This window comes from Copidosoma floridanum, unplaced genomic scaffold, assembly GCF_036245765.1.
Source record: "Copidosoma floridanum isolate Cflo_tuat_1 unplaced genomic scaffold, Cflo_Japanese_pri ptg000028l, whole genome shotgun sequence".
Classification (NCBI taxonomy): domain Eukaryota; kingdom Metazoa; phylum Arthropoda; class Insecta; order Hymenoptera; family Encyrtidae; genus Copidosoma; species Copidosoma floridanum.
Genome location: NW_028321905.1, coordinates 361,565 through 385,847, shown reverse-complemented (window position 1 = coordinate 385,847; position 24,283 = coordinate 361,565). Strand labels below are relative to the sequence as shown.

The 24,283-nt window shown below is 28.7% G+C and overlaps 1 protein-coding gene across 2 annotated transcripts in view; it reads left to right on the top strand.

Moving 5' to 3' along the window:
* cic (Putative transcription factor capicua) overlaps positions 1-24,283 on the top strand; it is a 1,044,991-nt gene that overhangs the window by 856,845 nt on the left and 163,863 nt on the right. For both annotated transcript variants that reach the window (XM_089595817.1, XM_089595818.1), the window contains one exon: positions 7,331-7,503. In XM_089595817.1, coding sequence (XP_089451943.1) covers positions 7,331-7,503 — 173 coding nt within the window. The remainder of the gene's footprint in view (positions 1-7,330; positions 7,504-24,283) is intronic.

Genomic DNA, 24,283 nt, shown 5'->3' with positions numbered 1-24,283 from the left:
ATTACGGAATACGAGACTTGTTTTATTTATTTATTTTAAATCTATTTTTAGTTGTTAATTTTCATAAGGCATTTTGTATTACTTGATTACACCATTTGCTTTTATATATTGAAATGTTTTTTTCGTTCCTTAAAATATTTGTTCAAAAGCGATGAAGAATTAAAGTAAAGTTATTAATGTAATGAACTTGTAATCGTTTAAATCTTAATTGAGATTGTTGTTCTCATTATTTCGGTCGAATTATACTTCTCTGGGTCCAATAACACAGCAATTGTCTTGTTTATATATTTTCATTTTTTATGACCGTTTATGCCAATCCTAACAGAATTTTTTGTAAGATCTACGAGATTTTTTAAGATTAATAAATTTGCAATTTACTTTTACTTACCAATAACTCTGTTTTTCGTGTACGTTCATTAATATCTATCTGAGAGCTATGAAATATAATAATTAAAGATTTACTATAAATAAATTTTTAATTTTTTTACGTTGTTTTGTAATTATTTTCTTAACATATTTGTAGTAAGATGCTATTTTGAGTTATAACTTAAAGTAATTTTTCTGTCAATAAAGTACAGTCATTATAACCTTGACTATATTTTAAAATTTTCTGTGTATTATGCTGGTTATTAATACTTGTGAAATGTTTTGTTATAGCTAATTTGTTCAATTTTCTTGCGTCATTATTATGTTATTATAACATTTGTACTGCTAGTAATTTTTTTTGCATTTCTTACCGATTTCTTATGAATAGTAAAGGTAACTAAAATTTTTTTAATTTTGAAAAATTTTTTTCTTTTGTGTGGTCATGAATATTTGTCTTAAAGCTTTGAGGCATAAAAACAAAAAATAAGTATTTAAATCGAAATCTTTTTACTTTGTACTGCGATAATATGTTCTATTATCTCTGTTTTAACTGGCTATTTTATATTGCAAGATGTGGCCATTGTTTTATTAATTTATTGTAATTAGTCATAACTATGTCGACTATATTATAAAACTTTTTTTTAATGATTGTCGGTAGTTAATAATTGTGGAAATTTTGAAATTAGCTTACACCTTATATGATTATTTTCAGTTTAGTTTAAGGTTGTCAGTATCCTTTCGAAAGCTATGGTATAAAGAGGTGAAGTTGTCTATGTACTAAAATTGTAACTTTCTGACTTTCTACTCAAATGTTATTATTTCCAATCATCTTGGTCGTTGCAAGCTATTTTATGTTAAAAAACTTAACAATTACTTTTTTTATTTGTTTTTTTATTAGTTTCTACCGATATTGCCAATTTTAAGCGTCACATATTTGTAATGTTAAAATCTGCTCTGCAAGCCTTTTTTTTATTTTTTATTACTTTTTTCTTTTGTGTGGTTATCAATATTTGTCTGAAAGCTATGAAATATAAAAGGAGAGAAAATTAAGTATTTAAAGCGGAACACTTATTCTTTGTATTGCGATCATATGTACTATTATCTCTTTTCTAACTGGCTATTTTATACAACAAGACATGGCCATTGTTTAATTGATTTATTAGAATCAGCCATAAATATGACGACTATATTATAAAACTTTTTTTTTTATGATTGTCGGTAGTTGAAATATTACGGGAATCTTGCAATTTGCTGACGCCTATTAATATTATTAATAGTTTTATTTGAGGTTGTCAGTATCCTTTTGAAAGCTATGGGTTAAATAGGTTAAGTTGTTTATGTATATTAATTGTTACTTTTCGTTTTTCTATTTAAATGTTATTATCTCTAATCATGTCGGTCATTAAAAGCTATTTTATGTCAAATAACTTAACAATTATTTTTTCGTTTGTTTTTTTATTAGTTTTTACCGATATTGCCAATTTTAAGCGTCACCTATTTGTAATTTTAAAATTTACTCTGCTATTTTTTTTTTTATTTTTTTTTTATTTTTTCTTTTGTGTGGTCGTCAATATTTGTCTGAAAGCTATGAGGTATAAAAGAAGAGAAGTTTACGTATTTGAGTCGTTACATTCATACTTTGTACCGTAATCGTATGTACTATTATCTCTGTTCTAACTGGCTATTTTATATACCAATACATGGCAAGTGTTTTTTTAATTTATTTAAATTAACTATAAATACGTGGGATATATTTTAAAATTTTTCTCTAAGGATTGTAGGTAGTCAATAATTACGAAAATCTTGCAATTTGCTTACGCCTATTATTATTATTATTAGTTTTGTTTAAAGTTGCCAGCACTCTTTCAAAATTTGTAGGTTAATAAGGTTAAGTTGTTTATGTTATTTAATTGTAACTTTTTGTTTTTGTATTTAAATTTTATTATCTCTAATCATCTTGGTCGTTAAAAGCTATTTTATGTCAAAAAACTCAACAATTATTTTGATCATTAGTTTTTTTATTAGTTGTTACTGATACTGCCAATTTTTAGCGTTACCTATTTGTAATATTAAAACCTGCTCTGCGAGTATGTTCTCTCGCATTTTTTATAGACTTTATTTTTAATTTTGTTTGTAAGTAGATTGTAAACAATTTTTTATGATAGGTTTCTCTATGTTTGGTCGTTAACATCTGCCAAAATTTTGATTGTATTTTTTTTTGTAATCGTATTTATTATGATCTTTGTTTTAATGTGCTTTATTATTTCACGGAAAACGACACTTGTTTTATTTATTTATTTGAAATCTATAATTCGCTGATATAATTTAAACGATATTTGTAATCATTAATTAAACAGTTTGCTTGTACCCATTGAAATGTTTTTTCCGACCTAATTAATACTTTTTTAAAAGCTATGAGGTATGAATGTAAGTAATTTATGTACTTAACTTATAACTAAACTTGTAACTTGTAACAAAAGATACAATAAGTCTTTTCTTTTTCAGTAAGAACTTTAAAAATTTTTCATAAGATGTTTGACGTAAATGTATGCATATTTAACGGTTTTTCTCTTTTTCTCCTAATACATGTTCATTTGAAGCATGTAACATATTTTATTGGTTTATAAGTATACCTTAACACTATGACACTCATCATAGAGCTTTGTAAAAATAACCTACAGTTAATACGAGTGGGCTTCATAAGCTCCAATCAATAAAAAAAATGGGCTCCATTATATACTGTCTATGTGATTTTTACAGTTTCTTAGACAACTTCTTCATTAAAGCATATATCTTAAAAATTTTAGTAGATTATAACGTAAAGGTTAGGACTAATTGTACGTATGCACTAAAATACAAATATATGTCGGGCTCCATAAACATGAATTACCGTATATGTATATATGTTGGTATTAAAAAAAATGCTTGAAATTTATTTAAAAACTGTGAAGATCGATGTGATATAATTGAAGCTTGTTCTGATGCCAGCTTTGCTGATTGCAAAAGTTTTTATACAAGTGGTTATGTAGTACGTTTATTTGGTAATCTAATTGCTTGGTGCACACATAAAAAATCGAATGTTGCTTTTCTTACTTGTTAGGCCAAGTTTGTAGCCATATTTGATGCTCAGCAGAAAATCATCGCTTTTCTCAACTTGATTATTCTTAACCGAACATTTGTGCGTATGTAACTCATGTGTGATAACATTGCTGCTACATCTGAAACTCAGACTGGTGATCGTAATTAGCTTAGACACATGACGAATATTTAGGAACATTTCGTTAAATAGTGTTGAAATATATTGTTTGGGTTAAATTTAAATTACAACTTGCTGATATATTCACCAATGTCTACATCTCGAAATTTTGTATAGATATACACATTAACTTAACCAGTTGGTTATTTAATGTATTATGTAAATTTGTTTGTTCTGTTCGTTCAGATAACTGAAGCTGATTGAAAAGAAAGTTAATATGCAAGTTATGTGGTTAAGTTTCAAGTCAAGATTACTATTTAAACTATTAAATTAGTTGCTATAAAAATGTTTATATTATTAGTAAGTTGAGTTTATTAGTGCCTAATTTAAAATTTGTTATTTAAGAACTAGTTATATTGAACATGATTTAACTACTCCATTAAAGAGGGAGCAAACGAATATTATCTCTGAGGTTGTATACATCTAAGTATTGTATATTGTTCGCGCACTACTACATGTTATGTGTATACGCTCGAGCCTTTAGCTAGCCAAAATGGCCTGCACGCTGTGAAGCACGTGCATGACTTACACCTTGCGACCTTATTTTTTGATAATTCTTGCTTATTGAACAATTTATCAAAAGTAAATCATTCTTCTCCTGACTTAACAATATAGGTTCATGTAACATATAAGTACCATGTGTTCTTTTAAAGCTAATATTTGTGTCTGTTTTAGTTAAATGTATTAAATTTTCGACTGATACCTTGTCAAATGGAGTTTAAAATCTAAAATAAAATAATACATTCTAAACCCAGAGGGAAGAACATAAATATCTTGATTCGCAACCATTTGATGCCTGAAAAGAGGCTGACAGGGTTACAGTAATGTGATCAAAGGCCTTTTTCGTTTTCTCCTGTTGCGTGTATACAATTTTTTACTAATCCAATGTCAATAGAATGAATTTTCTCTGCACGAAGTGGGAGAAAATTTCTGTCTTTTAGCGCCGTATGGAAAAAATTTTTCTCTTCCTATACTAGTTTTTTCGCTACCAATTTCTTCTAAACGTAGATGTACATTCACATGTAATTTATTATGCATGCACATATACTCTTGTATTTTCTTTTACCAATAATTTTAATGTTGTACACTATTAATATACAAACATAATACGTAGTACCAATTTTTTTTTTTCAAGTTTTTATACATCTAACTATGCCGAAGTTTTGCTAGTCTGATGTATGAGAGTGGATCCAATAGAAACAAAATTTTTGTTTTTGTGTTATTTATTAAAAAATTTAAAGGTTTTTTTACTTTTTCTTTATACGTTATGCTTCACAATTGGTGAATAGGAAGTATTTTATTGTATTGTGCATCGCTTTACAATTGAATTGTTTAATTAACAAGGTAGATAGCCAGCTAAAATTCTAGGCTAGTCCATACTTATTCTTGTGAATTAATGGCTTATCTTTCTTAAAATATCACATTATTGGCAAATAGTTCTTTTTTGTTACATATTTAAAATTTTGATTAAAAATTTATCACTATCGTTGGTATGGCAATAGAGAAAGAAACTGATTCAGATATTTTCTTTACTCTTTTGAACTTTTACAAAAATCCCCGAACAACCTTACTGATACTATTTTAATGCTTAATACTTTCGAAGCCTATATATTATATTGTTGTTGTATGGATGATAATTGAAGCACTATAAGTAGTATTAATAATATTATAGACTTATCTACTTATTATAATTATCGAATGAAAGCGGAAAATTGATTGATGCAGAATTCATGCGTAGTTAAGTTGGATTCTATAAAAAATTCTCGATAAACTTATGTTAAGAAAACATACTTCTTATATTTTTTAAGCTGTATTATATCAAACAAAAAGTAAACCTGGCATTGATGAGAATTATCTACTGCTTACATATTAAAATTAAAAGTGCATCATACAGATCCTGGCAGTAGGGTATGCACGTAATAGAACAAGTAGTTCTATGAGGATAAAATTTTAAAATTACGTTTTGGTGAGAAAACTATTTTTTGAATGATAAGAAGTCGCTTTCATATTTAATTCACATTTCTATTTGCGTACAGTTTATGCTTGTATTTTCTTTGTCTCCCTGCACACTTGTTAGAACCAGAACTCCGAAAAACATGAAGCGTCTCTTTCCCTAACTTCAAACTTCCTGTTAGGTTTTGCTACTTGTTCTTCACACAGTCTTGTACTTCAGATATTTTTAAAACGAAAGTGGTGCAAGGATTATCAAGCAAATATAAATCCTATACAGTAGAGAGAAAAAGTTAAGTTATCTTTAATAATCCGATTTTTCTGTTTATATTGCCTCTAAGATAATTACAGAGCATGTCGCGAAATATTTAATTTAAGATGAAGTGTAGTCTAAAATTATTTTCAATGATCACTTACAATGAAGCACTTGTAATGTATGCTTTTATAATTTTATACAATGATGTAGGTACAATGTATCAGTGTAATTAATGAAAATAGTAATATGTCTCTATATTTAACAATGCGTTAATATCTGCATTCTTTAATATAGAGCCATACAACTAACAAAGTTACAAGTTTGATTTTGATACAGTTTTATCTGCATCCTAATATGCCAAGTAAAATAGAGGATAAGTACAAAAATTAATGCCATTTCTTCAGATTATTTCTAGGTACACATATACCCTAGCAAAAGTGTTTAAGGTAATACATTCTATGAATAAAACAGAATAGATGTGCCTACTTTAAATACGCATGACCTTTTAACTTTTGAACAAAATATTTAGGTATTTTTCCTGAGGTGACGTCTGGATATTTTTCCCAAGAATAAAAATTTGTTTAGCTTATTGGTAAGTAAATAAGTGCTTGCCGTAGTAAACATGGGACCGATACTTAATTAGACAAATTGAGGGTCAATCATACTTGACTCCTTGAAGCACTTTACTTGGACATCTTACCTACAGACAAACACACAAGACAACTAGTTTATACCAAAAAGCTGAAAACTTCATCTTTTGCCTATGGCATGTTTACCAGCCCTTCAATGTATATACACAATACAATAACCTAAAGAATGACCCAGTCTGCTTTACTATAAAAAAGTCTAAAATTTTTATTCAAGTTGAGCCAAATTCCAAAGCACGATCCCATGATATAGTGTTAATAATTCATACATGTTGTTAATAATTTCTTAATACTTTTCTTAACACGAAAGTTTAGAGAACTTTTGTGACTAACCATTAAAAACCAAACTTGTTAATACAAAATATGCAATGCTATCTTTATACTTATTATGGCATAAATAAATTTGCACTGTCAAATTTTTGATGTATAATTGTGAACATTTTTAAATTAAATTAATGTCTATAAAAACAAACTTAAGCGGATCATTTCAGGAAAGTATGGTGTATTAGTTGTACAAGGTACTGAAGAGAACGTTACTCATATATTGTTTATTGTTTCTGTGATGTAACAACAAAATGGATTTTAATTGCATAAAATTTCCAAAATTTTATAAATTTTCATTGGTCGCCTCGCATGATAGTACGCAGGCTGGTTAGCTAATAGTGTCATAGTATTAGTAAAAATAATCAAGTTTTTATATGTGTCAGGTCATTAGTCTATATAAAATGAATAAGCTTAAGTCCTTGTACACATATCAAGTCTTTAAAACCGTTAAAATGAGCATAATAAAATGTGTTTTATCATTTTTTATTGAGTCGCTTATAGAAACTGATATTTTGAACAAATGTCTTTTAGGATTCTTCAACAAGTCAATTTTCAACAAAAATTTTCTTCATTGCCAGAATTTAGGCCAGATGGAATGCACAGTCCAAGTGCAATAAATAAGAGTACCTCCACGTTGTCTAATAATGTTACTAGTTCACAGAATTCTCAAAAGGGAAATGTGATGACACCATCGTCAGTAACAGGTAAATTATTAATAATACAATAAGTCACAAGTTGTTGTAAGAAGTTATTTCTATAATTGTTTTCAAAATCTTAAAAAATAAAATATAACAAAAAGCACTATTGAACTCACTTTTTTTGGATACACATTGGTTTTTACATGGATTTTTCTCCATTAGTTTGTACGGATTCGGATGTATATTTTATACATTTTGATAGCTAAAAGTATGGATTTGGACGTAGATTTTATATGAGATTCTCATCAGATAAAAAGCAGTTTTTGTTTATTTGTTGGCAGAGTTTAATTATCTTAAGAATCTATGTGAACTTAATAAGACGTATAAAGATAGATTATGGTTATGTTGGGTTTTAAAGCTTATTTAAAAAACCTTGTAGATTACAGTACAAGAAAATCTACTTGAATGATCACATTTAAATCTATTTTAGTTTAGTTTGAATAGTACAAATTCGTATAGTATATATCAAGTTTAGAAGAATACGACTAAGATTTTATTTTAAAATACATACTGATAGCAATGACAGAATGATACACTTAGATTTCCGTATTTTGATCCTTCTGAACTTATTCAAAACAAGGAAGTGGCCTTAGCTTTTCCAGTGAAATATAAAATACAATTGTTGCAGAGTAATCAACATAGCTCCTATTTTTCAAATTTATGCAGATGCTTTTAAAAACAAAAGCCCATTGTTTAAAAGAAAGAAGGTACTATTTCTGATTTGCTCTGAAAAACGTCTTATTTCGAATTTGTCATAAGAAAGATCTCATTTTGTACTTGGTCTTAAGAAAGTTTATATGAATTACAGATTTATCTTAAAGAACGTCTTAGTTCAGTCAACTGCTATAAAACAGACCATTTCAATCGAGAGCCAAGAAAGGGCCTATTTTGGCCGAATACCAGAAGAGGGCCTATTCTGGCCCAATGCTCATAATATAATTTATTATGGTAATGATTGGAGCCTTATGTAAAAAAAGCTTTTTGAATCATGTATAGTACAACTTAACTTCAAAAAAATTATACAGAAGCATATTTATGATTGATTGTCATTACTTTTACTAAATGAATACGTTTTTTAAATGCATTCTGATAAGTGGTTTATACAAAATTTTTTTTTGTTCAATGTTCTATTATCTAGTTAAAAAAAGCTTCTTATTAATTAAGCATAAGCCAGTATCATAATAAGTTGTATTGTAAGTATTGGGCTGAAATAAGCCCTTCCCTAGTGCATGACTAAAAGAAATCTTTTATTAGCGGTTGGTTAAAATGAGACTTTTCTTAGAGAAAAACCATGATAAGACCTTCCTCACAGCATATCTGGAATGGGACTTTTCTTATAGCACATAGGAAACGATATATTTCTTGAAGCTTCTCTAAAATGAAGCCTTCTTCCTCCTAAGCGACGAATTGTCCTTGTCTCCTTTGACTTATGAAAATAGATTCGTTTTTTTTTTCAAACAATTAATTAAATACTTACTTAACAATCTATAAATAACAATATAGTGACGTACAATTCCGCATTATAATGTATCTGGATTTATTTAAGGAATCACTGAAGTTGTTTGTTGGAGATAATATCGTCAATCACATGTCAATCTAGTTATAGTTCGAGAAATTTTATGTGCAGTAAAATTAATGTAATAGCAAAGCACCTGTAAAGACATTTAAAATTATGAAACGAAAATAAATAAACGATGCATAATTAGCTTATAAATGTCAAACATAATAATTAATTATGTTTTTTTATTATATTTCATACTTTGAATTTAAAATCAATGTCTTGGACTGCAACTAATTTAAACTGCCCGTAAGTATACGCTAAAGTTTCTAACACTGAAGTCATTAATACCGAAAATATACAGTATAAACAGTGAGGCCCTTACATAAAAAGAAATTATTTTTTATTGCTATAATAAGTCGAAGTACTAAAAAAACGTAACAGGATTCACCTAGAGACGAAAAGTAAAGAATTTTTCAAACTAATATATATTTTCTTCCGCATTACAGAAGACGTTTAAGTAACTGCTTTATTTCTGCAGATACGAGAACTTAGAAAAAAGATGAGAGGGAAAAATCTGATGGAGACCTGGGTGAAACAGATGTGAATCAGCTTAAATTGTCAGTAAACCAATACATGCAATAGTGTAGCAAAAAAATAACGCTGTTAAGAAAGAGTGCGAGTTCTTTTAAATTTTCATCTCTCTTATTTTTTATCTAGGCCTCCTACTTCCCGATTAAACAATCTTTGTTTACCCCTACAGCCCCACACAGCTACCACGCAACATTTATGTGGAACCTTACTGACTTAAAACTAATACATTCAAATTATGCTAAGTAATGCAATAATACACACCATAGAAATATACCAACTTTTTATTTCAAGTCACCTTAGGAAGCAGGTCACGTGATTTAATAAATATTTATTATGCTGTTAGATGTATCTATGTTTGAACAGAAGTTCATGTATTTACACACACATTTATAGAACTTGTTTATTGTTCATTATAGTGATAATACTAAATTTTTAAGAAGATCGATGGATCATTAAAAAAATGCCTCTTACAATAAAAATAAATATCAATATAAGACGTCCAATGACAGTTCGTTAATAATTAAAATAACGTCCAATGGGGGTACTGTCAAATTTTGTATTAATTGAAAAACAAAACGACGTTTCGGCCGTTTGGACAATGTCCCGGCCCTTATAAGGTATAAAAATCTATGAGTAATAAAAAAAATTCTTTACAATACAAATTTTAGTAAACACAATAAACGCAAATTAAGCAAAGTGTATAATATACCTCTAACTCTCACGAAGGAGATATAAAATCGTAATGTAGTCAGAGTTTCAAGTTTCATTGCTTTTATACCCTGCACATACACAAATGACACAGTATACGCACATAATACAATCAAATAAGGATCGTAAGCAGTTCCTTGTGAGACACACGTAAACAGATCATGTTTTTCTAATACCATAAATGAAAGGGGCCCTCAAATCATGTACATCAATTTAGCCTTCTATCTTAGTTGACTTAACGAGAGACTTGATGCAATTTTTCAATTTTTCTGTATCTTGTTCTCTATTAATGTTATTATTGAAATAATATATATTGAACATTTCGAAAAACAGGCACTTTTTATAATTTTGTTCTGTGTCTAAAATTTTAACTTTAACAAGACCAATGTGAAGCTACTTACTAAAACATTTAATAGGACCGTGCTAGTAGAGAATATACGGTAATGATAAGATTAGTTTACAATTATTATTTTTTCTATTACAATTGTCAATCATGTCCGTGTTTTTTGAGGTATTTTTTTTTTTATTTAAAAACTTATCCATAAATTTTTGAGGATAGTTGTTAGCTCGTAAAAATTTGTTGATTAATTTTAAATTATCGTTGTGAAATTGAGTGTCTGCTAATTTAATAGAAAAGTCTGCTAATGTGTAAATTATACCTATTTTATGTTGTATTGGGTGGTGGGAGAGAAAATTCAAGTATCGGCCTGAATTTGTGGGTTTTTGGTACCAATTAGTTAGCACTGTGTTATTTTGTTGAATGATAATTTTTAAATCTAAGAAACTAATGCTGTTGTTGTTGCATGTTTTAACAGTAAATTGTAATTCTGGACAATAGCTATTAAAAATGGTTTTGGAATAGTTAATATATTTAGATTGTGTCTCAAGCATATTAGAGTTGGGCGATAAATTAAATTTTGTTTCTAATGTTAATAAATATGATTATTTTCATTTTTTTAAGAATGTTGACCATTCATCAAAATATTCTGGAGAATTTGAGACTGTCAAAAACGAACTATTTAACATTATTGGTAACAATAGACATAATGTACCTACTTATCTTTCTTTAAATGACGGAATTCTCCAAGACAATTTAAAGAAAACACGAGTCTTTCTTAAAAATAATGAACACATTTTAATTACTAAAGCAGATAAAGGTAATATTATTGTTGCCATTGACAAAGAAACTTTTATTAATGAAGTAGAAAAATTATTAAGTGATAATAGATATTATTTACAGCTAGAAAATAATCGCTTAAAGCAAGTCATTGAAGATACAAAAAATTTTTGTAAGTAAGTGGGATCAATACGGTATTTTTGATAAATGAAATAAGTTTGATAGAGATATTCATAAAAAACACTTATCTAAATGCTATGGACTAATAAAAATACACAAAAAAAACTTTTTCATCCGTATCCTTGTTTTGAGACTGAATTCACCTACTTGTTGTTTTTCAAAATTTCTTTCTAATTTTTCTAATAAGAGTATTCCGCTGGCGAAATCACACGTAGAAATTAGTTATGAGCTTAAAATGAATTTAAAGATATAATCATTTAACCTGGTTACACTCTTATTAGTCTAGATGTTGTTAGTTTATTTACTAATACTAGTAAAGCCATAATCATAAATGCAATCCAAAAGACGTTTTTGGAAATTCTTAAATGGTGAAATCAATGTTTCTCTCAATGAATTTTGCACAGATGTATCTTTAATTTTGGATTCAACTTTTTTCCATTTCAACAACAAATTTAATAAACAAGTTGATGGCTCTCTAATAGACAGTTCCTGTAGGCCAGTGCTGTGTGATCTTGTAATTCGGTTGCTTGAAATTTCATGCTCAGAGAAGTGATGTTTTGATGTTCCACTGTTTGTGCAGTATGTGGATGATATTCTAATATGTGTGCCTACTAAATATATTAACTATAATAAAATTATCATTAATTGCATTGTCCGGAATTACAATTTACTGTTGAGACATGCAACAACAACAGCATTAATTTCTTAGATTAAAAAATTACCATTCAACAAAATAACACAGTTCTAACGAATTGGTATTAAAAACCCACACATTCAGGCCGATACTTTAATTTTCTCTTCCACCACCCAATACAACATAACATAAGTATAATTTACACATGAGTAGACTTTTCCATTAAATTAGCATACACTCAATTTCGTAACAATAATTTAAAATTGATCAATAAATTTTTACTAGCTAACAACTGTCCTCAAAAATTTATGGATAAGTTTTTGGAATAAAAAAAAAATACCTCAAAAAACATGGACATGATTGACAATTGTAATAGAAGCAATAATAATTATAAACTAATCTTAATATTACTGTATATTCTCCACTAGCACGGTCCCATTAAATATTTTTGTAAGAAGCTTCACATTGGTCTTGTATACAGTTTAAACAATAAATTGAATTCAACCTTTTCACTTGGAAAAGATGTAACCGAGCCACTCGATAAAAATAATGTCGTTTACCACAAACCATGTGTTAATTGCAACTGATTTTATGGTAGTCAAATGTTGAGAACTGTAAAACTAAGGATGGCAGAACGTAAAAGAGACATAGACAAAAAAAAAAGGATACATCTGTACTATTACAACATAGCATTGAATTTACACTAAGCTTCAATTTTGATAAAGTAAAAATTTTAGACATAGAGCAAAATTATAAAAAGCGCCTGTATTTCGAAATGTTCAATATACATAATTCCAATAATAATAATAATAGACAACAAGATACAGAAAAATTGAAAAATTGCATCAAGTCTCTCGTTAAGTCAATTAAGATAGGAGGCTAACTTTATGTACATTATTTAAGGGCCCTTTTTATTTATGGTATTAGGAAAACATGATCTGTTTATGTGTGTCTCATATGGAACTGCTTACGATTCTTATTCGATTGTATTATGTGCGTATACTATGTCATTCTGGGTATAAAAGCAACGAAACTTAAAATTCTGACTACATTACGATTTTATATCTCCTTCGTAAGAGTCAGAGGTATATTATACACTTTACTTAATTTGCGTTTTTATTGTATTTACCAAAATTTGTATTGTAAAGAATTTTTCTTATTACTCATAGATTCTTATACCTTATTAGGGCCAGGATATTGTCCAAACGTCCGAAACGTCGTTTTGTTTTTTAATAAATACAATATTTGACAGTACCACTACTGGACGTTATTTTAATCGAAAATAAATATCATTTATTCATAAAGAGAAATTGTCAGGATACTAGAGAAATTTTTCCTCAGAAAAAAAGTTTATGGCTAAACAATCTTTCGTAATTGTCTAAGCGATATTCCATTCTTTTTATGTAAGGTATGCGTAAGAAATAGAAGACCCGCTTCCCTCTTTAAAAGATTGACATAATGTAGGTATGGTAACTCAATAAACTTTTTTTGAGGCCAAGTACAAAATGGAATTTTTTCAAATAAATCTGAACTTAGATGTTTTTTACAGCAAATCAGATATAGTACCTTATTTTTCCAAGCAACGAACGATTTTTCATGTTGTTAAGATTCTATTTAAATTTGAAAAATCGAAACTAAGCTTGTTTTTTTAAAACAATTGTACTTTATGCTTTGCTGGAAGTGTTAAGAACACTTTCTTGCTTTGAATAAGTTTAGTTGGATTTAAATGCGAAAATCTTGGCTGATCATTCTGTTATTTCCATCAGTACGTGGTTTAGCATGAGATGCTATACATATTTTTTTTAATTAGACGTATGCTAAAAGAATGTTTTACTCTACGAATACTTTAATTTGTTGTTGCGAATATTTTATCTCAATCAAAAAATATTTTAATGTAAAGGTGCTGGCAATGTAGAAAAATATACAAAAATTTGCATTTTAAAGTCAATATTTAAGTTTGTATAAGGTTGGCAAGTCGTGGTAAAGGGTTTTAATAAGAAATAATTTGTCAGAATAACTGAAATGATATTGACATACATTAAACATGAAATTAATGTATGTGTTACGAGAAAATAATGTCTACTAATATTTTGACACATATGGGTTAGCTTATTCTTATAGTTTACATCTCATTGTAGTTTGCCAACAAAATAAGTGTTGAAATAAAATAGTAGGTATTCATGTTCGTGCGTAGGAAAGCCCTGGGATCCAAGGTGGTTAGTAAAGTGTTACAAAGATTTCACTAAAATGGTGTTGCTTTTTTTGGGGTGGTGGCCTTCATAAGCGAATATGCAATATAGAAATATCTTCCTATATTACATAGTTGTTTTTACTGTCCTATAAGATTTTTTCTCCCACTCTGCCCCACTGTTCCTAACGCTACTACGCCTGTTCTAACACTGTCCCATTTTTTTTATTCCCTCCTCCACGATTTACGTAATTTTTTTTGTCAGACTTCTCCGCCGTGCCCTATCCTTTCCCACCCTGCCCCACTTCTTCGTAATCTTATGTATCACACACACGTTGTAACTTATGTTGCAATTATTGTAACATATAATAAATTTTCTCTTATTTTAACCAATTAATAATAATTTGAAACAGTTTTCTTACACATAATTATTTATTATTTGTGATTACTTGATTTCGAGATTCGGATGATGTTTTCAAAAAATTAAAAAGTATCAATGAGATTTTTAATGATATGTGTATGTTAATATTTAAAAACTTTATAAATATTGACAGTTTCTTTACAGAATAGAAAGATGACAAATCAATTTTATAATAAACCAAACTGAACTATTTTAAGGGAGTGCATTCGTTAAATTAACAAAGAATATTGTTTAAAAACTGCTTTATTAATTTTGTGTGAGTTTAAACGTTTTTGTAAAACATCTTTTCTTAAAAATCCTCTTTCGCATTGTCGACCAACATTTTTGTTGATGACTTTTGTATGCATTAATTGGTGCCATTTTTAATGATGAATTCTTTTTTAACTATTGTTGCAGGTGTTACATAAATATATTTTTTCCGAATAAGTGCTCGTTCAAGTGTTTAGTAAAAATGTTTTCATGTTTTCTTATATTTCTGCGTTGTTGGCATGTATAACTTTATTTTGTATGAACTTTCATGTGTTTTATTACTAAAGAGTAATATTTAAATCTCAAAATTAATAGACGGCATTTAAATCCTTGATTTCTAATAGTAAAATAGTTAAAAGTATTTCAAAGCTATAATATTTTACTAATATATATTAATTAATGTTTTATGATATGTATTGTTATGTCAATAAGACTTTTTTGAATCCATTGATGTTTGGTATAAAGATATGATAAGGATGTGATAATTTATTCTGAATATTGTTGAGTTTTCTTAATTTCTTGCCAGAATATTTATTTCTTTAATTTATCTTTAGAATCATTTTCAATGAAAACATTTTTTGGATATGTGCATCTAGATAAAGCTACATACAAATGATGATGAGAAAACAAAAGTTTTTTTAAATATAATCCTACACAACTGAAACTTTGGCCCTGTGATTTGTTTATTGTCATAGAAAAAGCCAAAATCAATGAAAATTTTTTTCTGTGTATAATAAACGGTAAAAAAGAATGATCCCCGGTATTTAAAGTGATTCGTAGTGTAAATACTACTTATCCTTTGTTTTTACCTTTCACAATTTCAACTATAATACCATATTAAAATAATTTTGTTATGCTTCAACAAATTTCATTATAGAATCTGTTTAGTATACTTAAATTCCTTATTATCATAACTATTACAATTATTTTTAATTTTAGCTAATAAAATGGTAAGCCTTCATAAATAGCGTTTAAAGCTTCTACTTGAAAATTTAACTTTATAACTGTATCAGATGGATCTGTTTTTTTTGCCGTTGCACTATTAATACTGCAGTAGATTTTACATATTTCTTACTGCTTATTATTTTATTGTGAAACAATTGAGTGTATTTATAACGTGATGTTAAAATGAATCTGAAATATATTTTGTGTATCAAAAATTTTATTGCAAATATTCATTTTTTTCCATTTATGTAGTATTGTCGATAAATTAATATAACATTCTTTAATATCTAATAAAAACGAAGAAAATTTTTTATCCACCTATCTTTAATTTTTGTTAACTTAAAAGTATTAAAGTATTCCCATAAACAAGGATATTTTATTGTTACTTCTTCGATAGCCGATATAAAGCTATTTTTGAAGGTCGGTAAAATTCGTCTGAAATCTTTGCCTAATATTATTCTTTTTCCTCTAAAAGGAAAATCATTATCACATTAATATTGTAACGTTTTATCTACTATTTCTAAAGCTTTGTTTAGAATTATTGACTTTTCATCCCGTATTATAATATCTACTTCTCTTGATTTTTTTGTCGGATTTAAGTTCTAAAAATGCTGTTTCAATGTTATTTGAATTTAAATGTAGTATAAAGATTTTGTGACTTGTTATACCTCTTAGTACTAAAATAGAAGCAATTTCAGTTCAAGTCATAGAAATTATACTTTTTTTTCTGAAAATAATATAAATTAATTATAGTTTCATACTAAAACGATTTACCAGAACCTCCTAGACCATTTATAAAGATTATTTGTTTGAAATTCAGATAAATTGTTTCAAATATATATTTTGTCGTTATTTAGTTGATAAAATAGAATATTAAACATTTTTCTTCTGAATTCAATCAATTTTTCATCATATTAATTGTACTTAGAATCAGTAACCGTTTTGATTATTTCAGATTCTGATTAGCTAAAATCTTTGCAAGATTTGTCTTCTAAATGTTATTTAACTCGAAAAGAGCTAAGTTGACCTTGTTTCTAAAAAAATCTTTGGTGAACAATTTTTTATGGTTATCTTATAAATCGTTACCTCGGATATTTGTTGATAATAGAAATCATGCAAAAATTTTTTTAATTTAAAAGGTACCATAATTTTGCAGGCCTCTTAAATTTGGAAAATTTGGAACTTGAGCTGTATCTTTATAATTATTATACAGATCTTTGTGCAAACGGTAATGTTAGATATGTCGTTTGAAGTTGCACTTTTCAGAAAATTTTGTACCTATTGTACCCTTTTAGATTATGAGTAATTGTTATAAATGAATCTGGTTTGCCACATTCTTAAAAGCGTTGCAACGAATGTTTTATTTTCAGCGTTAGCATTAATGCAACTAACTTTCAAATTAAAAGTCAGCAATCGAATGATTTGAGAAGACATTATTTTCTATTCTTAGCGTCACTGGCTCTTAGTTTTTATTTAAAATCGTGACCTCGTCAAGGAGGCTTGGCGCGTGGAGTGCCCAAGGGGGCGTGAGCTCCACTCCAATAAGTGGAAGTCTCAAAGTATTTAATTTGCCAATTCAGTTAGAAAATGAAAAAGAACTTATTTTTGAAGTAAAATTGCAAATACGATAGAAAAATAGCAAACACCACTAATGCACTTCTACACATAAATAAAATTTAACGATTAGAAGACAAATCACGTGAAAATTTTAATTTACACACCCCAACAAAAATTGATGGAAAAGGAGACAGTATAATAAAAGAAGTTGTTTTTTGTCTTTAAATGTTTAATTCAGTGTATCAAACATTCAATAAAGATTAAATCACAATTTAAAAAATCATGTGTGGACCAAAAGACAAAATTTTTTTATTGATGGCCCAAAAGGTTCAGGGAAAATATTACCATAAGAAACGTTAATTTATCATTTTTAACATTACACAGAGGATTAACTTAATAAAATAAAGGGAAAACCGAAAGAATTTTGCCTTATTAAGAAGAGGGCTGTCGGGGCGCTGAGGAGGGCTTTTCAAAATTGAGCAGGAGCTGGGGCTGTGGCAGAAAGGAGCGGGCTAATAAGAATTCAACACAATAAAAATAACGTAAAAACTGATAGAATTCTGCTTCTTCAGAGTGGTACCTAAAGGGGTCAGGAGAGGTGAAGGAGGGAGGTTGTGTGGAATGACTTTTTAAAGTCCCTATGTAATATAAGAATATATTTATACATATATATATACATATATATATATATATATCCCTAAATTATACAGTTATTTGTGTGGGGCATTCCACATATCCCTCCCACACCCCCCACAGCCCCTCTACAGCCCCCTACAGACCCCCCACATGGACCCACCTAAATAAGTTAAAATTCGACCTTTTTCATCGTGAAGTTGACATTTTCTAACTTTTTGCGTAGACCCCCACAGCCCCCCATAGACCCCCACACCATTTTTCTTGTTCCCCCACAGCTCCTCACAGACCCATCACGCTATTTTTCTTGTCTCCCAAAGCCTTTCCACACCATTTTTCTTGTCCCCTTACAAATTTTTCTATTAAGTATTGTGACGTGGTAGCTAAAGCTATCACGTCATTGTACACTTATATTTCGGGGCAAGTCATCGGTGGCTACCGAGTCCTAGAATAACATATATATTTTCTATGTGTACATCTATAACACATTACTTAATGTGTGTTCTCAGTGACGCGGACTACGAGCTAGAGGAGAGAGAAGGATCGAAGACCATAAAAGGGATTGAAAGTGTGTGAGGTATGATTGGGTGAGCATGTGTGTAAGATATAGAAGGAGAGAGGTGAGGGCTTGCGACACGTTGGAGAGGTGTGAGCGACGAGCGGCCGTGTCGATTCCCTAGTTTTTGAAACCTTCAATAATTTACCGATTTTTAGGCGTGTTGGAGATTTTTCGGATGCACGGGAGGGGCGCATGCATCTGTTGAAGTGTACTGCCATAACGCAGTCAGTATCGCGTGGAGCGGCATAGAGAGCAGATAGGAAAGAGAGAGTGATTGCATATAGGAAAAAGTGACAGGTGGAGCAGAGAGTGAGGAAAAGGATCCAAAAAGAGAGCATAGGAGAACACCGAACAATACTGCCCGAGAATTAACCATGTAGCCAAATCTACGCGACAATTGAGACGAACTCCAGGTAGCACCGGGTGACGGCGAGGACAGAGAGAAGGTCACTTCATGGAAGACGGTGCACTAGGTGTTATTTCGAGGTGAAGGTTTGGGGACGATCCGAGTGAGTCAGGATAAATGGGTGTAGGATTTATATAGGGATAGGAAAGATTGAATTGAGCGGAAGATATGCTTGAGGTTGTGTCCGTGTGTGTGTGTGTAGCCTAGGTGCCGGCCACCAACAGTCGAGCCAGGGAGGAGTTCGGCGAAGAGGACAATCGGAGGTGACAGCACGAATGTATCTACCTCGAGAATAGTGTGCCAATATAAATATATGTGTAAAGGGAGAGAGAGAGAGAGAGAGAGTCGCGACGTTGTGGAGAGTGTGCATTAAGGCGGATAAATAGTGCGAGAGTGCTGTGAAAATTATATATCTGCGAGTGTTTACTAAGAAGTAGTGCCCCCATTTGCCCCCTTCTATTTTCCTTATAGGAGTGTCTGGTGTTCCTGAGCCAGACACCTGTGGCAGACCTCCCGGAGGAAAAATATCCAGAGTGTAAGGACATGGTAAAAATTTGAGTAAGAGTTTTGTGAGGGGATCCGGGACGGCTGTTTATCGGCTAAAAAAATCGTGGTCACAGTATAAATAACCCCTATTAAGAATAAATTTTTACTTGACTTAGATTGAAAAATATTTATTTTTATCTATTTTTCCACACCGCCAAGGAGGCAAATGGATGAACTTTATACGTATAAATGAAACATTTAATTCTTGTTCAATGATGTAATAATGTTAATAAATAATTTATTATAAATCGTAATATAATAATTATCAAGTTGTTAAAAGTCATTGATAAGTATAAAGTTCTCGATGCATTCAACTTTTTTTGTGTTACTATTATTTTAGAACAATAGAAAATTCGTTCATTTTTATACTTACACATATGACATAATACAACTACATATATAAATTAAAACGTTACATAATTATTCAATAATAATAACAGTGGAAGTATCGCCTAATTTAAAAGGTTAAAAGAATAACCTATTGTATTAAGCTCCATCACAACCATGAAGAGATAAAACTCCCCGCACCGAATCGTAAATTCTGATAATATTTATAACGATACACATGCATACTTGTTTTATGTATATTATAAATTTATACAATGTAAAGTCTTAGATGTATCAATATATTGAATGTATATATATATATATATATATATATATATATATATATATATATTATATCAATTAAAAGAACCCGACTGTCTCTTAACTATTGCTTCAACGTATACGTGTTATAAAATAATTATTGTTTTATTTTATTACTATAAATCATTAAATTTTTTTCACAAAAATTATCATCGTAAAAAGAAAAATACATCATGTCATGTATACTTGTTAAATGATGAAATATTAATAAGTGACTCTCAATTAATTACTATAAATATTGCCGATTTATCTATAAAAATCATCAAGTAAAGTCAATAAATTATGCAAAAATCTCTTTTCAAACAATATTTTCTATTTCTATATTTATTTGCCTTTCTAGTTGAGTGAATGAATTATTTTTATCTTTGCATTTTGATAAAGCCACATATAACTGACCATGAGAAAATAGGTGTTTTTTTTTAACACAAATCCATACTATCGTAATTTTGACCTTGGGATTTGTTTATTGTCATAGCAATTGCCACAACGATTAAAAATTGTTAACGATACCAAATAAAAAGTAGTATTGAGGAGTTTCCTGTGTCTAAAGTTATTCGTGGAATGAAGATTCTATTTCCAATTTTTTTTCTAATTATTACTATTTTTCCTTATATATTATACTGTTATAACTTCGTGATTTGTGAACGTGTTCCATTACAGAGTTTATCTGTTATACTTTAATTTCTCAGTAACATCACTATTATCCCATTTTTTAGATTAAGTTCGTAAGGTGGTAATCCTTCACGAATATTGTTCAACATTTCCATCGAAAAATTTAAATAAATATTATCATCCGATTCATCAACCCCTTTCTAAGTTGCGTTATCTGTACTATAGTAAGTTTTAATTCCCCCAGATAATATTTTAAGAATTATATTATTTTAGTAAGAGGTATACTTGTTATGCGATGTAAGTATAACACTATTTATCGAACAATTGTAGGTATTAGAAAATATTTGAGAACCTACATTATTTACGATCTAATTTTTAGGAATTTTAAAAGTTTTCATTTCACCTTCTCCAATTTCTAATAATAATTTTGAAAATTTTTTATCGTTAGAACGAATATTAATTACTAATTTGAGAATTTGGAATGAGTTCAATAAAAATGAAGATTTAATAGTTTGTTTAAGAATAATTTTTATATTACCGCTTCTTATCCCTGGGAAAATCTGATGAAAATCACCTCCTAAAATAGTTAATTTATTTCTAAAATAGTTTTTAGTATAACATAAATCTCTTAATATTCTGTCTACTATTTTCAATGCTTTTTTTGGAATCATTGAGGCCTCATTCCAAATCATTAAATCGACTTGTCTTTTTTTTTTTTATCCGACTCAAATTCCAAAAATGCTCTCTCTATATTATTAAGATCTAAAGAAAGTCTAAAATTTCCATGACTGGTTATCCCCTTTGGAGGAAAAATTGATTCTATGCCATCGACATGATTTTTTTATGTTGAGAAATAAAAAAATAAATTAACGTTTTATATAATAAGTTTTTCCTGACCCTCCGGGGCCATCTATGAAGAAAATGTTATTTTTTTGTTTGCAAATAATATGTAATATACTTTTTTTCGTCATTTTTCAAACTTTTATACATCGAGTTAAGCATTTTTTTACTGAAACCTATTTCATTATCCATATCTTCTTTTTTATTCCTTTTTTTTTCGTGTAGGTAAATTAAAGCATTCACATAATTTATCTTCTGATTCTAAAATTTGGTTAATATTTGAAAGAGCTAAATTATTTTTATTATTAGGCAAACCCTTTGTAAAAAATTCTTTGTATTCATTCCATATTTAATCACCTTGAACGTTTTCTGAAACCAAGCAAAAAATTGTCTTAATTAATACGGAAACATAACAGCAATGGCTTTTTTAAAAATATTAACGATTTTTTCATTATTGTCTATTAAACCCATTGCAGTTGCAGTATCTTTAAAAGTTTCATAAACTATTCCCTTATATGTTTTAATATCTTTGAACAATGTCAAATCAGTAACTCTATTTAATACAAGTTAAAAAAAAATCTTTTACGATCTTTTGAAAATACAATGTTTAATCGACCAAATGCAATATTTTTATCTATATTTTTCCTTCTTCTCCAAAATTTTTAATTTATTTATAAACATGTAGTATTTTTCAATGTTCACATACTTTATGGATTTTGCAAAGTCACCATGTTTATTTAATTTAAACCAAGATGTTAACTGTGTCTCGTAGTTATCTATAACAGTTTCAATATTATTTTCTTTAAATACCAGTTTTTGTTTGTTTTCAAGATGAACAGCGAAACTTACAACTGTATGACTTCTACCGCAAATTAGGAATTCTTGTAATCTCCAAGCTGTTTCTATTCCATTCAACCTACAAATCTAGCATCAACGTAACTATTAATTTCATTAAATATTTCTTCATCTTGATCTTTTAATTTTTGAATTTTAATGTATGCTCTGTCACTACCTTTATACATATAGTCATAAATATATTTTATGCTTTGAATAGATGCACAGAATTTCACGTTAATATGACATTTATATTTCTTTAACAAAAATTTATTATACGGTACGACCATTGAATTATCTACTAAAATTTTATCTTTTCTCCAAATTGTATAAACATGTTGTTCGGAAGTATTATTTCTTTTTCTATACTTAGGATAACGATTCGTTTGAAACGAAGTTACGTTTGTAAAAGATTTGGGCACATTTTTTATTATTTTTTATCAATCATACAAGGACTTTGTTCTGTATGAGGTCCATGAAGCATGTGTTTAAGCAACAATTTTGTGAGCTTCGTATTACCAGAAGGAATTTCAGCTGTAATAATTGCATCAATTTGTTCAGGTGTAACAATTTTTTTATCAGAATGCAAAATATGTGCATGAGGTGGACCACGTTTTTAAATTCTATGGTACAGACGTATGCTTATACTTGACCGAATATATCATTTTTGATGATGTCATCCAAAACTGACATTAATTTTAAGTGAAATAGTCTAACAGTTAAGTTTCGAATATTATTTGGTGTTGATATTTTTTAGGAAATTTTTATAAAATTAATTTTAATTCTTTCCATTTAGGATTGCATGTTACTGTTATGAATAAATGTGGTCTACCACATTTTCTCTTTGTAGACATTGCAACTTAATAATGTTTCTGCATATATCTTGGACTTTCAATGTATGTAGATGGAAGTATGAAAAGATTTTCAATTTTTTTCTTTGTCTCGAAATTTTTAGAAGTGTTGGATGCACTACTAACACTTGCATGTAATAAACCTTGATATCAGTCTATTCTTAAATTTTTTATGTTACATCTTAAATAATTTAAACGGTTACATTCAATCATGATGTAAAAATGAATAAAAAATTGCTGTGTCAGCCGTTCCTTGCATAATAATGGATTAAATTTATTAACATTTGGTCTGTAAGACAGTCTGTAGAAATACTGTTGTCACGTAGTTAGTTTTTCGCTTTTATTTAAGTAATTTTTAAAATAACCAGTACTCTATCCTAAATCTCCTAAGAAAAAAAATAATGGAAATACCATGGGATTGATAAAATTGGACAGTTTATTATAAAATGTTTTTTTAGGATAATTGTTCGGTAATTCTTTCGGGTATACACAAAGATCAAGACTTTCTGGTAGTCCAGAGTCTGAAACTATCATAGCACCGCATTCTACTGTCAATGGTTTATTGTATGTATGCTTTTGCTGGCCGGTTTTTCTTAAAAAAATCATTTCATAAATTGGTAGGTTTTGTACATTCGTGATTTGATTTAAATGTTTTTACTTTTTTGCTATTGAATTTTCTTTCATAACTTTCGACCAAGTTTCGATAAGTTTTTTAAGAATTTTAAATATTTATGAATATTCATATGGCTATTTTAGAGAGAAAATT